This window comes from Piliocolobus tephrosceles, chromosome 21 (genome assembly GCF_002776525.5).
Source record: "Piliocolobus tephrosceles isolate RC106 chromosome 21, ASM277652v3, whole genome shotgun sequence".
In the NCBI taxonomy this organism is placed as follows: Eukaryota; Metazoa; Chordata; class Mammalia; order Primates; family Cercopithecidae; genus Piliocolobus; species Piliocolobus tephrosceles.
The window spans coordinates 15,943,325-15,956,487 of NC_045454.1; the positions used below are offsets into that span (position 1 = coordinate 15,943,325).

At 57.4% G+C, this 13,163-nt stretch overlaps 1 protein-coding gene across 5 annotated transcripts in view; it reads right to left on the minus strand.

Annotated features, from left to right (window-relative positions):
- The window catches only part of ARHGEF1 (Rho guanine nucleotide exchange factor 1), a 24,817-nt gene that overhangs the window by 8,315 nt on the left and 3,339 nt on the right, over window positions 1-13,163 (minus strand). For 2 of the 5 annotated variants that reach the window (XM_026447325.2, XM_026447328.2), the window contains exons 2-16: window positions 10,226-10,268; window positions 10,054-10,140; window positions 9,455-9,568; window positions 6,273-6,371; window positions 6,023-6,065; window positions 5,548-5,794; window positions 5,094-5,123; window positions 4,607-4,706; window positions 4,366-4,462; window positions 4,252-4,287; window positions 3,308-3,445; window positions 2,306-2,411; window positions 1,664-1,675; window positions 934-1,101; window positions 463-608 (exon numbers count right to left, since the gene is read on the minus strand). In XM_026447325.2, coding sequence (XP_026303110.1) covers window positions 463-608; window positions 934-1,101; window positions 1,664-1,675; window positions 2,306-2,411; window positions 3,308-3,445; window positions 4,252-4,287; window positions 4,366-4,462; window positions 4,607-4,706; window positions 5,094-5,123; window positions 5,548-5,794; window positions 6,023-6,065; window positions 6,273-6,371; window positions 9,455-9,568; window positions 10,054-10,140; window positions 10,226-10,249 — 1,447 coding nt within the window. In that variant the 5' untranslated portion in view covers window positions 10,250-10,268. The remainder of the gene's footprint in view (window positions 1-462; window positions 609-933; window positions 1,102-1,663; window positions 1,676-2,305; window positions 2,412-3,307; window positions 3,446-4,251; window positions 4,288-4,365; window positions 4,463-4,606; window positions 4,707-5,093; window positions 5,124-5,547; window positions 5,795-6,022; window positions 6,066-6,272; window positions 6,372-9,454; window positions 9,569-10,053; window positions 10,141-10,225; window positions 10,269-13,163) is intronic. The other 3 variants (XM_026447327.2, XM_026447329.2, XM_026447326.2) reach the window with 2 other exon arrangements.

The following is a 13,163-nucleotide window of genomic DNA, read 5'->3' on the forward strand; positions in this document are numbered from 1 at the left end:
CTGCGCCACTGCACTCCAGCCTGGAGACCAACTGAGACCCTGCCCAAATAATAAAGCCCAAGAGTTCGAGACTAGTCTGCCTCTGTGCCCAGCACTATGCTAAACATTTCACACAAATCATCTCATCTTCATGACAATATCTGAGGTAGGAACTATTAGTACCCACATTTCGCAAGTAAGGAAATAAAGGCTTGCACCAGAAATGCAGTGTTCTTAACATCAGCACTGTCTTGCACTACTCGAAATTTTTGGAAACGTCCCTTCCACAGTGGCATTCACATTCCATCGAAGTGGTCTCTGTTGGAACAATCTGAACTTGGAACAAGAGGGAATTGGAAGCTGCCTTCAAGTTCTCCCTATGGTAAATAACACCAAGATGACACGTCTCTGCACCTGTCTTTGCCTTTGCCGGAGCTGGACTGTGTCCTTGGTCACAGTGGGGCAGACGGGGGTGGTACTCACCGCTGATGACCTCCTGCCGCTTCACCTGGCTCTTGGGCAGGCTATGCAGGGTGTCTGGTGGGACGAGTTCCCGCCAGCCGGGAGGCTCTTCTGGTTCAAGCTCCAGTCCTGACCGCCCCGGCTCCCCCTCATCTCCAGGCTCAGGGCTGTGGACGGAAGCCTTGTTAGGGCCCCAGCTTGGGCCATCCCAGGAAGCAGCCTTCAACCTCTTAGAGCATTCAACCCCGTCAGCGGCCTTGGCATTCGATGCCCCCAGGGTGGCCCGTGTAGCAGACCAGGTCTCTAGATCTGACTACACTAGAGTCCCCAGATCTCTAGAAGCATTCTACCCCCTCCTCCTCCAAGGTCTGTGACCACAGTTGGCCTCAATGACCTCAGCCTCCAACGCCCATTCCTGTGACTCTGATAACAATCCCTCCCTGATTCTCCAGGCTGCCTTAGTGGATGAGGGAAGGGAGAGGGTTGACATACGTGGCTCGTCGGGCAGGGCCAAGCACTGCCGTGGCGGAACTGGGGTCCATGTCCACGTCGCTCCGGGAGCGGCCCCCACCCCGGCCCTTAGCCCCGAGGCTGCCCCGGGAAGGCCGGCGGCGGTCACTCACCCGCAGGCTCTCTGAGCGCCCCAGACGCCCTGATAGCCTGGACCCCGAGGCCAAGGACAGAGTCAGGCAGAGGCCGGGTACAGAGACAAGGAGAGACCAAGACAAGGACAGAGACGAAGAGAAACCAGGACAGGAACAGAGACGGGAAGAGACCAGGGTAGGGACAGAGACGGGGAGAGGCCAGGACAGGGACAGAGATTGGGGAGAGACCAGGACGGGAGCAGGGGTGACCAGGACAGGGATCAAACATGCAACAGAAGAGAGAGGAGAGAGTCAGAGGAGTGGTGGGATTTTAGGGGCGCTGGGGTAGTGGGGGGTGTCGGTGGGGGGATACTGAAATTTGATGGGAGAAGGGATGGGGAACCCAGGATGGAGCATAGGACTGACCCCCTCCCTTCCCTGAGGCAGGGGGATGGCAACAGTGGGGTATTTATGGGGTAGGGAGGATTTCCATACTTAGCTCTTCAACTGGGAGGGTGATGTCCCCACCCACCCCTCACAGGGAGTGAAGGGGAGGGAGTGGCCATGGGGAGAGGGGAGGGGCTGGGAGAAATGGGGGAGGGGCTAGCCCTTCCCCCACCCAGGGCCCAGGCACCCACCTCTTCCACCTTCTGGGGAGAGAGGGGCACAGGGTCAGAGGTGGGCCCAGATGGCACCCGACCTACCTCCCCACACCCACCAAAGGGTCCCCAAAGCAGCGGCACAAGGACGGGCAGGGGGCAGAGCCTGCCCCCCCAGCTGTAAGGGGGACAGGGCCCCCGGGGCACAGAGCAGAGGGGTGGGGGGTTGAGGGATGGGTACCAGGAGGCAGGAGCGAGGCGGGGGGGGTGGGGGGGCTTGAAAGAGAAGGGGAGGAAGGGCTGAAAAAATGAAAAGTGGCAGGGAGATCGGAGGGGGATGGAAAGTGGGGAAGGAAAACCCAGGTGAGAAAGGAGGGAAATAAAGGAGACGGAAGGAGAGGTGGAGAGGAAGGGAGGAGGAGAAAGATCAGAGAAAAAAGGAAGGAGAGGAAGGAGGAGAGGAAAAAGTAAGGATAAAGGAAAGGGGGGCAATGAGGAAGCAGGAGGGAAATGAGAAAAGGAAAGAAGAAGGGAGAGGAATGGTGAGACCCAGAGAGCAGCAGAGGAGCAGGGGGAGCAAGAGGCTGGGACAGGCAGGCACAGATGGCAGCGGCGACCCTGCACCCACCCACTAGCGCCCAGTAAGCCACGGCCCCCACCCCTGCACCCCAGCCTGGGCACCTCTCGGTTTCGGCCCCCTCATCGGTACTCTCTGGGGGCGCCGGGGGCTCCAGGCTCATTGGGCCCTGCGGGGATAAGTCCCCCAGCTCCAGGGGGGCGTCGGCACCTGTGAGGTGGAGGGAGCAGGGCTGGCTGGAAGGCCTCTGAGGCCATGAGACCCACACTCTGGGGGCCTGGAAATGTGGGGGCTAAAGCTACCCAGTGCCTGGCAGACACCACGCGGCTGCAATGCACTTCAGCACGGGACAGAAAGATGTTAAGATCTCTGAGAACACGACCGTGGGCCACTAGGGGCAGGGGCGTGAAGATGCAACAGAAGTGGGTGCCCCTGTGTGTCCTGGATGGATGGGGACCCCAGGCCTAGCAAATAAGTCACAAACATCTCTCCCACCCAACCAGACTGCAGCCCCCTGAGGTCAGGAGGGCCTGAATTCTGTGCTGCCTCCACATCCATTCATCCTCCCCACCCTCTCATACTCCTTTAAAGAGAAGGAAACGGAGGCTAATAAAGGGGAGTCATATCCAAAACACTAAATAAACACGAGGAGTCAGCAGAGCCGGTGTGTGAGCCTGGGCCTGGCCACGCAGAGATCCAAGGGCCTGAGGCCACAGAGGTGTAAGGACGGTGAGGGACGAAGCTCAAGGGGCTGGTGGGCTTCCCACCTAGGGGGCCAGCAATGCAGCTCAGAGGGTGGATTGGTCATGTACTCAGGGAAGGTTCTGGAAAATGAAGGGCTGATGGAAAACGTAGTCCAAGGGGGTGGGAGACACGGCACCAGCAGAGAGGTCACAGCCTGGGAGGAAAGTCGTGGAAAGGGCAAACTGAGGGAAGGGGAAAGTTACGAATGACAGTGGTGACCAGGAGCAGGGAGGAGCGGATGCTAAGAGCAAAGGGGAGGTGTTGCTGAGGAGTGGCTTCCATCTGGGGGTGCCAAGGGGGCAGGCAGCACCCCCACCCTGGATCCCCGGGCCTCATGGAGCCCTGGCCCAGGAAACTCTCACCTGGTTCCCGGTCTGGGCTGTCCAGGGACAGAGGGTGCAGAGAGACTCCAGGGGTGTCCTGCCCAGGAGCCCCAACATTCCGGTCCCGAGAGGGCATCCCCAGGCCTCCCTTCCGGTCTGTAGCACCTGGCTTCTCAGCTGGGGAGACAGTGAGGGAGAAAGAGGGAGATGAGAGAACAGTAACTCAAATCTACAACAACCGGGGGATGCAAGAGGCTGTGCTCAGGCCCTTCCCCACCATGACTAGGAGCCCCTCCTGCCTCAGACCCAGAAGCCCCCATCCCCTCCTCCCTCAGACCCAGGAGTCCCCATACACTCTGCCCTCAGACCCAGGAGTCCAGGCCCCCAGCCCTTCCTTCCTCAGACCCAGAGGTCCAGGCCCCAGGCCTTTCTCCCTCAGACCCAAGAGTCCCAGCCCCCAGCCCCTCCTCCCTCAGACCCAGGGGTCCAGGCCCCAGGCCTCCCTCCCTCAGACCCAGGGGTCTAGGCCCCAGGCCTCCCTCCCTCAGACCCAGGGGTCCAGGCCCCAGGCCTTTCTCCCTCAGACCCAAGAGTCCCAGCCCCTCCTCCCTCAAGACCCAGGGGTCCAGGCCCCAGGCCTCCCTCCCTCAGACCCAGGAGCTCCCCCAGCCCCTCTTCCCTCAGACCCAGGGGTCCAGGCCCCCAGCCCTTCCTCCCTCAGAATCAGGAGTCTGAGCCCCCAGCCCCTCCTCCCTCAGACCCAGGAGCTCCCCCAGCCAAGTGCAGGCCCAGTCCCTCTTCCCTCAGACCCAGGGGTTCAGGTCCAGCCCTCCCTCCCTCAGACCCAGGAACTCCCCCAGCCCTTCCTCCCTCAGAGCCAGGGTTCCAGGCCCAGCCCCTCCTCCCTCAGACCCAGGAGTCCAGGCCCCAGCCCCCTCCCCCACAGGCCCCAGGGATGGATGCTCTGGCTACAGGTCCATTACCATCAACCTCTGCTTTGAGGTGGCGAAAATCTGGAACTGAAATGAGAGAGAGTGAGACAGTGAGTGGGAAGAGCTGGGGAAGACAGGGGAGGGCAGAGGCCAGAGCCGCTTTACCCTGGGGCTCTCCCCGGTTCCAGCGGGCGGCATCCAGGATGCTGCTCAGCCCCTTCTTGGTCTTGGCAGGCTCGTCCGACCGCCGGTTCCCCATCACCTGCAAGAGGGTGGGGAGGAAGACCAGGCTGAGCATCTCTGAGACAACAACCAAGCAGAATTTGACGAAAGGTGTCCAGAGTCATGGGGCTCCCAGCGCGTCTCTGGAGAGGAAAGGGTCAGGACAGGGCACTGAGGGAAGCACCTTTTTCCGGAAGAAGTTCCTCCCCGACTTCTTGTCCCCACTCTTGGTCCGCACCCCAAGGTGGCGCATGTACAGGCCAATGGCATTGACCACGGCAGCACTGTAGGGAGGGGACAGTGAGGGCTCAACACACACACACACACACACACACACACACACACACAGAGCCACTAGAGGCAGAGGCCTGGCCTTCCCGTCCTGACCCCACAACTACTTCCCGTGAGACTCTGAGGAGAGATGAGAGGGTTCAAAAAGACAGGGGCAAGGGCTGTTACCCAATACCCAGGACCCAGGTGTCCAGGCCCCCAGCCTCCTCCTCTCTCAACCCAGGAGTCCAGGCACCCAGCCTCCTCCTCCCTCAGACCCAGGAGTCCAAGTCCCCAGCCCTCTCCTCCCTTAGACCCAGGAATCCAGACCCCCAGCCCCCTCCTCCCTCAAACCCAGGAGGCTGCACACCTCTCCCTGCCGCCCTCCCTGCCCCCCTCACCTCTTTTCTTCATCGGTAGAGATGGTATGTCTGTAGAAGGAAGAGAGATGTTTGTGACATATTTGCTAGGTCTGGGGTCCCCATCCACCCAGGACACATCTCAGGGTTGATGTCCTGGGACAGGAAGGGCGAAGAGAGACAGAGAGGGGATACTGCGGAAGGGATCGGGAAGGACCGTCACAAGAGGGAGGGAGGTCTCTCATCCAGGAGGACGGGATCCAAGTGCCAGATCACAGACAAGACCCAGAAATGACAAGGGAACCCCAAAGTTGGAAAGGGAAGACTCAGATCCAAGGTGAGTTAAAATGCCAGGGCAGAGGAAGAGCCCCAGTGCCAAGAAATGAACCCTGACGCTGAAGAGGGAACCCACAAACGGCATGGAACATGCCAGAGGTAGCAGGGGTGCCCCGGCGCTAGGGAGGGGCAATGCTCCCACCAGGGCTGGCCCACTCACTGCATCTCCTCCAGGTGCATGAGCAGCCGCTCCGCCACGTGCCGCTCCCGGGCCTCGTAGCTGGCTCGGTCTCGCCCAACCCAAGCCTCCAGCTGGGCCAGCTCCTGCTCCCAGGGCGTCATGCCCATGAGCCGCTTGGAGCGGAAGTCCTCCAGCTGCCGGCCCACGGCTGTCTGCTGGCTTTGCACCACCTCCTGCACGAACCGCCGCTGGACATCCTCGGAGATGAGGTCAGCCCGAGTGCGGTCTGCAGGGACACACATGGGGGGCTAGGGTCCACTTCCTGGTGGCTTGGACCACGGCCCCCACCCACCTTTGGACTCCAACAGCCACGCTTCCTGAGGCCGCTGCCAGAAGGAATGAATGGATCTCGGCTGTCCGAGCAGAGCGTGGGAGTGCGGCCTCCCTCCCCTTGGCCTCCTGGGAGGTGTAGTCCCTGCTAGACACCTCTCCCTCATCCCATCCTTCTCCTTACCAAGTTCAAAGGCGACATTGGGTGGGACCGGCACCCGCAGAACCTGCTCAAGAGAGAGAATGGGGTGAAGAGGAGGACTTGGTGTGCTGAGACGCAGGCCGGGAGGACTGCCAGGAACCCTGACATAAGTGAGGGTGCTGGGGAAGGCCTGGCTCAGCAGCTGCCCTCAGGGCAGAGGTTGGGGACCTCATGGTGACTCTGTAGGCCCAAACAGGGATTGCGGGGTTGGGGCAGCCTGAAGATCTCTCACCGCTGTCTTCTCCAGGAAGCTGTGATAGAAGTCCAGGAAGGCCTTCTTGGCCTCCTTGGGGCCCAGTGAGCCCAGCATGTCGGCATGCAGACAGCAAAGCTGGGGGAGACACACAGTGTGACTCTCCGCTCCCCCACCCCGCCTCAAACCACACTCTCCCTTTGAAGAGGGCCTTCCCCGCCTCCTGACCACCCCATGGTTATGGGACTCAACTGCCACCTCCTCCGGGAAGCACTCCCTGACCTCCATCCCTAACACCAGGCCCTGGGTTCCCCTGCAGGCTCCCTGGGGCCGCCATTCACATTTTCTAATTTTCCATCCTGTGCTGTGGTCCTTTGTGGTTCTTCATCATGGTCTCCTCCTGGCAACAATGACAACTACTACTACTGTCTATACTGAGGGCTTACTGTATGCCAGATGCTGCTCTACACCCTCTACGTGCGTTAACGTGTTCAAGCGTAGGGACTGTGATTATCCCCATTTTACAGATGAGAAAACGGAGCTCAAGAAGTTTATTCAAGCTTAGACACACAGCTAGGCCAGGCATGGTGGCTCACACCTGCAATCCCAGCACTTTGGGAGGCCGAGGCAGGTGGATCACATGAGGTCAGGAATTTGTGACCAGCCTGGCCAACATGGCAAAACCCTGTCTCTACTAAAAATAAAACAACTAAAAAATTAGCCAGGTGTGGTGGTGGGCACCTGTAATCCCAGCTGCTTGGGAGGCTGAGGCAGGGAGAACTGCTTGAACCCAGGAGATGGAGGTTGCAGTGAGTGGAGATTGTGCCACTGCACTCCAGCCTGGGCGACAGAGCAAGATTGTTTCAGAAATAAATAAATAAATAAAACCCAAAATCACACAGCTACTAAGTGGCAAAGTTAGGATTCGAATACAGGCAGCCTGTCTCCACTACATTCTGCTGCCTAGAAAGACTGAGCAGCTCAAGGGTTTGTGTGCGTTGAGGGGTGTTGTAGGTTGATCTGTCTGTGTCCCAGATGGTGCCCTGTGCATACTGAGGGCTTGTAAAGAACAGGTGGACAAGTGGGGCTCACTGTGTCATTTGTCACGCATTTCCTGAGTGCCAGCCCCTGTGCTGGGTGACAGTGGGGACTCCAACCTGCCCTGGCTCCTGGGGGCTCTCATCTGGGAAATGAACTCACTCCAATGGGAGTGGGACTTTTTCTCCTTTTTCTTTTTGGAGATGGAGTCTCGCTGTGTCACCCAGGCTGGAGTGCAGTGGCGCGATCTTGGCTCATTGCAACCTCCTCCTGGGTTCAAGCAATTCTCCCGCCTCAGCCTCTGGAGTAGCTTGGATTACAGGTGCCTACCACCATGCCTGGCTAATTTTTTTTTTTTTCGCCTAGGCTGGCGTGCAGTGGTGCAATCTTGGTTCATCACAACCTCCACCTCCCAAGATCAAGTGATTCTCCTGCCTCAGCCTCTCGAGTAACTGGGATTACAGGCGTGTACCATTGTGCCTGGCTAATTTTCGTATTTTGGTAGAGATGGGATTTCACCATGAGGCTGGTTTTGAACTCCTGACGTCAGGTGATCCACCTGCCTCGGCCTCCCAAAGTGCTGGGATTATAGGCGTGAGCCACCGCGCCTGCCCCATCTTCATATTTTTAGTACAGACAGGGTTTTACCATGTTGGCCAGGCTGGTCTCGAATTCCTGATCTCAAGTGATCTACCCGCCTCGGCCTCCCAAAAGTTCTGGGATTACAGGCATGAGCCACCGTGCCCGGCCCCACCTTTTATTTATTTATTTCAAGACAGGGTCTCACTCTGTTGCCCAGGCTGGAGTGTAGTGGTGCAGTCACTGCAGCCTCGACCTCCCAGGCTCAAGCCATCCTCCTGCCTCAGCCTCCCAAAGCGTTGGGACTACTGTCATGAACCACCAGGCCTGGTCCTCCTTCTCCACTTTAAACAGTTTTAACAAATCTATATCCACTCTCCACACTCCCCAAATATAGCAAAATTCTAAGAGAGGCCAACAGGAAGCCGCCCAGGGGACCACAGCTATCTCTGATCGGCTCCCCACAAGCTGATGGGGTGAGGGAGCTGTGTGAGGATAAACCTCAAAATGCCCAGAGGCTGCCAGGGTCACCTCAGGCAAGTCCCTGACCTTCTCTAGGCCTCAGTTTCCACATCTGTAAAAGAACATGGTAGTCAGCACGATCCCTGGGCTGATGTCCATGATCTGGTGTTCTAGAAACCCTAAGGCTTGCATGGGGTACCCCCTTGCTCAGAGGGCCAGAATTTCCATGCATGTGGTTGTGCAGGGAGCCACTCTTCTGGAAAGAGAATGCAGACGGGGGAAAGACTGCAGTTTCCTAAATTTCTGCATATCTGATGCTTTGGTGTCAGGATGACCAGCCTCTGGTCTTGCAGCTGACGTATTCTTCTTTCCGCATGCCTTGGGCGCTTCTCCCCACTCTATCGATTTTCTCGTTTTCTGGAGGAGTCTACTACGCATGTCCACATGGTGCAGTGCCCTGGCTGTCCCCAACTCCTATCCTGTGCTGGGCTGGACTGGGTCTTCTTGGGACGAGACCCTTGTCTACAGATCCACTCCCAGCCAGCACTGTGGCCTCTCCCTTTCTAAATCACCTGCTGGTTTTTCTAGACTCTGCAGCTGTTTCTGGATGGCACGGTTGTCCATCCATATCTCCCAGGTATCTTCTGCCTCATACGGAGGCTTCTGGAGCCACACTTTTGTGGTCTCTTTTGTGAGCTGTGTGTGGTAGTTTTCCTGTTTCTGGATCAGGGCCTGCTGTGCCCCCTACACCTGGGATGGCTAACAGCCTTCTCCCAAGCACCAACCCTGAATGACTGCGTGCTGGCATCTGCTGAGAAGGCTTTGGAGAGAAGGATTCAGTATCCCAGAGTCCACGGAAGGGCGCTGCCACAGGCTGCTGGACTCCGTGGCTCTGCGGGGTCTTGCCGTGTGTACCCTGCCCACTGCACACTAAGATCTACCCTGGGCACCTGTAAGCCTGTTGAGGTCACGTGGCATGCTTTCTAGCTCTTGTCTAAGGCATTCTCTCTTTCTAGATCTGGCACTGTTTTCTAGATCTGCTTTTCCAGACCCTCCCAGCACTAGCTCGCTGGTTTAATTTGCCAAAAGCTGTGCCTTTCCCAGCCCCACCCCTCCCTGTGCCCACCCAGCCCTGCCCTCACCAGGGGTCCTGGCTCAAACTGCAGGGCCACGTGCTGCAGGAGGGCCATGAGGTGGGCTGGGCGCCGCTTCACTTGCTCCAGGCTCTGGAACTGGCTGTTTTGCTCTTCTGAGTTCTGGGAGTTCAGGCAGGGGTGAGTACAATGAGGAGAAGAAGAGGGGCCTTGGGGTTGACCCTACCCATTCCTGGTACTTCACAAGGGATCCAAGTCAGGGTTAGCTCCTGGGAAGTGGGGAGTGGTGACAGTGTCCATGAAATAATGATGACAGCAAGGGCAGGTGGTCAGGGAGAATGGATGAGATTTAATATTATAATGGTGGATGATGAGGACAGAAATTAGGAGAGAAGAAATTGGGGTCCCTGCTGGGAGAGGAGAGAGCAATGATAAGAAATGGGGTTAAGAGTAAGAAGGGTGGGCGTCCATGCTGCTGTGTGGGCTCCGAGTATGGGGTCGGTGAGGTTAGGAGGGAGGTACCATGGAGATGAGAGGATGGGACAAACCGTGGGAAGAGGCTGAGAAGACATATCTGCGGGTGGGAGGGGACCTGGGGCGGGATGCTGAGCCTGGGACAGAGCTTTTCCACCCTATCTCCCACTCACCGTCTCCAGCTCGTTCTCAAAATCCTCATCCTCAGCCCCGATGATGCTGACGGGAACCAGGCCAGGCCGGGAGGGGCCTGGGGAGGCCTGTGGAAGGGGAGGGTGGCTTCAGTCCACAGACTTCCCCACCCACAGCCCCAGAGTCCCCTCACCCCTTGCTCTGTCCACTCACCGCCCCTCGGGCAACGTCTTCCATCTCCCTGGGCTCTGCAGGGCTGGGGGAACAGGAGGGGCTGCGGTTAGGAGGGTGGGAGGCGGCGGCCCAGGGTGGTTACTCACAGATTCCTGGCCCAGGTGTGAAGGTGAGTAAACAGCCTCCCCCATCCCGGCCTCTGCAGCTCAATGGGGCCTCTGTGTGGCCACAAAGAGCCCTTCAGAGACCCGCCAGGGGGCGGGAGCCCAAGGACGGGAGCCTTGCGGGGGCAGGCATTGGAGGCTCAGGAGCCTGGGTCCATGGGAAGGCTGAGTCTGAGAGCCTGCAATCTGGAGTCCCTAACGCTCGAATGGAAGAGGGGGCTGGGGGACTGGACTCCCAGGTTGGAGGGATCAGAGGCCTGGGGGCTAATTCCTGAGAGCACAGCCTAGAGGCAAGCCGGGATGGAAGGGTTAGAGGAGAGGCGGGAGAGAAGTGGGGTGCAGGGGTCTCCTCTGGTCTGTGACAGGCCTGGGGCAGGATGTTGCTTGGAACCCACCAGCCCCACTTCCTGTGACAGGAAGTCACAATGACAAACCCCCAACCCCCAACTCTCCACATAAGAAAACAAAACTCAGAACCCTCCTCCCTCAGGGACCAGGAGTCCTCAAACCCAGCTCTTCTTTCCCCCAGGGACCTCATCTCTTCCCAGGCTTCCAGTCTCGGAAAATAAGTGATGGGACCTCAGACAGCCCATCTCCAAGGTGCGTCTGTCTCCTCCACGCTACGTGCACCTTGGTCTGTCTGCAGCCGGCTCTCCTTGGCTGTCTGACCCTTGAATCTGTTTCATGTCTTGGTCTCTCTTCACCCTGTTTCCTGATTTTTCTCTTTGCCTTCCTCCAGAACTGTCTCATTTTCCCCACCGTCCCTGCCTCCCCTCCTTCCATCTGTCCCTCTCAGCGGTGACACCCCCTTCCTGCTTCTGTAGCTCTGTCTGTCCTGTCCCTGTCTCTGTGCCTCTGTCCTCCCACATCTGGTTTCTGCAGCCACCATCCTCACACCTCTCTGAGTCACGGTCTCAAGTGCTGTCTCTCATCTCTCTCCATCCCTTTTTCTCCCCCATCTCTTGCTGTCTTTCCCATCTTTGTCTCTCCTTGAGTCTCCACTTCTCTCTGAGTCTTTCCACCGACATCTTCTGTGTCCTTAATTAGTCTGACTAATGCCATAGAGCCCGTGTCAGGCGGGAAGGAGCTGTGGAAAGAGGGGTGGGGTGGACCAGTGGGGGGGGCTCCCCAAGGCCCAAAGCTATTTATAACCCTAGCTGGCAGAGACCCACCCTTCTCCTGCTTTATGGGCCTCCTCCCTAGCTCCCCAGTAAATGGTAACCAGGATTTTGATGATTAAACAATGATGCTTTCTGGAGTGTCCAAATGCCACCCTGAGGGTCCACCTGGGGAAGGCATCATTTTTATTCTTTCCCATAAAGAGTATTTGTCCAATATCTAAGCTTGGGCAGTTCAAGATTCAAGCACTGCTAAACATTCACTTTAATAAATTTGCAAACTGGCCAGGCGAGGTGGTTCATGCCTGTAACCCCAGCACTTTGGGAGGCCAAGGTCGGAAGATCGCTTGAGCTCAGGAGTTCGAGACCAGCCTGGGCAACACAGTGAGACCCTGTCTCACTATGAAACATGACCACGGACGTGGAGGGTGCATGCTCATCCCACTCAGAGGCAGAAATGCTCAACTAAGGCAGGGAGATTAAAAAAAGGCAAAGGGGCCGGGCGCGGTGGCTCACGCCTGTAATCCCAGCACTTTGGGAGGCCGAGGTGGGCGGATCACAAGGTCAGGAGATCGAGACCACGGTGAAACCCCGTCTCTACTAAAAACACAAAAAATTAGCTGGGCGCGGTGGCGGGCGCCTGTAGTCCCAGCTACTAGGGAGGCTGAGGCAGGAGAATGGCGTGAACCCAGGAGGCGGAGCTTGCAGTGAGCCGAGATCGCGCCACTGCACTCCAGCCTGGTGGACAGAGTGAGACTCCGTCTCAGCCGAGGCGGGCGGATCACGAGGTCAGGAGATTGAAACCATCCTGGCTAACATGGTGAAACCCCGTCTCTACAAAAAAAAATACAAAAAATTAGCTGGGCATGGTGGCGGGCACCTGTAGTCCCAGCTACTTGGGAGGCTGAGGCAGGAGAATGGCGCGAACCCGGGAGGCGGAGCTTGCAGTGAGCAGAGACCATGCGCCACTGCACTCCAGCCTGGGTGACAGAGCGAGACTCCGTCTCAAAAACAAAACAAAACAAAACAAAACAAAACAAAACAAAACAAAAGGCAAAGGAGGGGATGCTCATTATCTCTGCAAGTGCTCGGTGCCAGGTCTGGAACTGTGCGCTTGCCGAGTTCTTATCTCCTTATTCCTTTTTTTTTTTTTTTTGAGAGGGGGTCTCGCTCTGTCCCCCAGGCTGGAGTGCAGTGGCCGGATCTCAGCTCACTGCAAGCTCCGCCTCCCGGGTTTCCGCCATTCTCCTGCCTCAGCCTCCCGAGTAGCTGGGACTACGGACGCCCGCCACCTCGCCCCGCTAGTTTTTTGTATTTTTTTTTTTTAGTAGAGATGGGGTTTCACCGTGTTAGCCAGGATGGTCTCAATCTCCTGACCTCGTGATCCGCCCGTCTTGGCCTCCCAAAGTGCTGGGATTACAGGCTTGAGCCACCACGCCCGGCCTCCTTATTCCTTATCACAATGATAATGAAATGATAGCTGACACATAAGAGACACTTAGTAAGTGCCAGGCATGGCATCGCTGGTTTATAGGTAATAACTCATTTAATCCTCTCAGTGACTCCAAGAATCATTATTATTCTCATCTTCATTTAACAAAGAAGGAAACAGAGGCACAGCTCATATGAAGCAGAACCAGGACTCAGACCTAGGCAATTGGGCTACAGAGTTTATGCATTTTTTTTTTTTTTTTT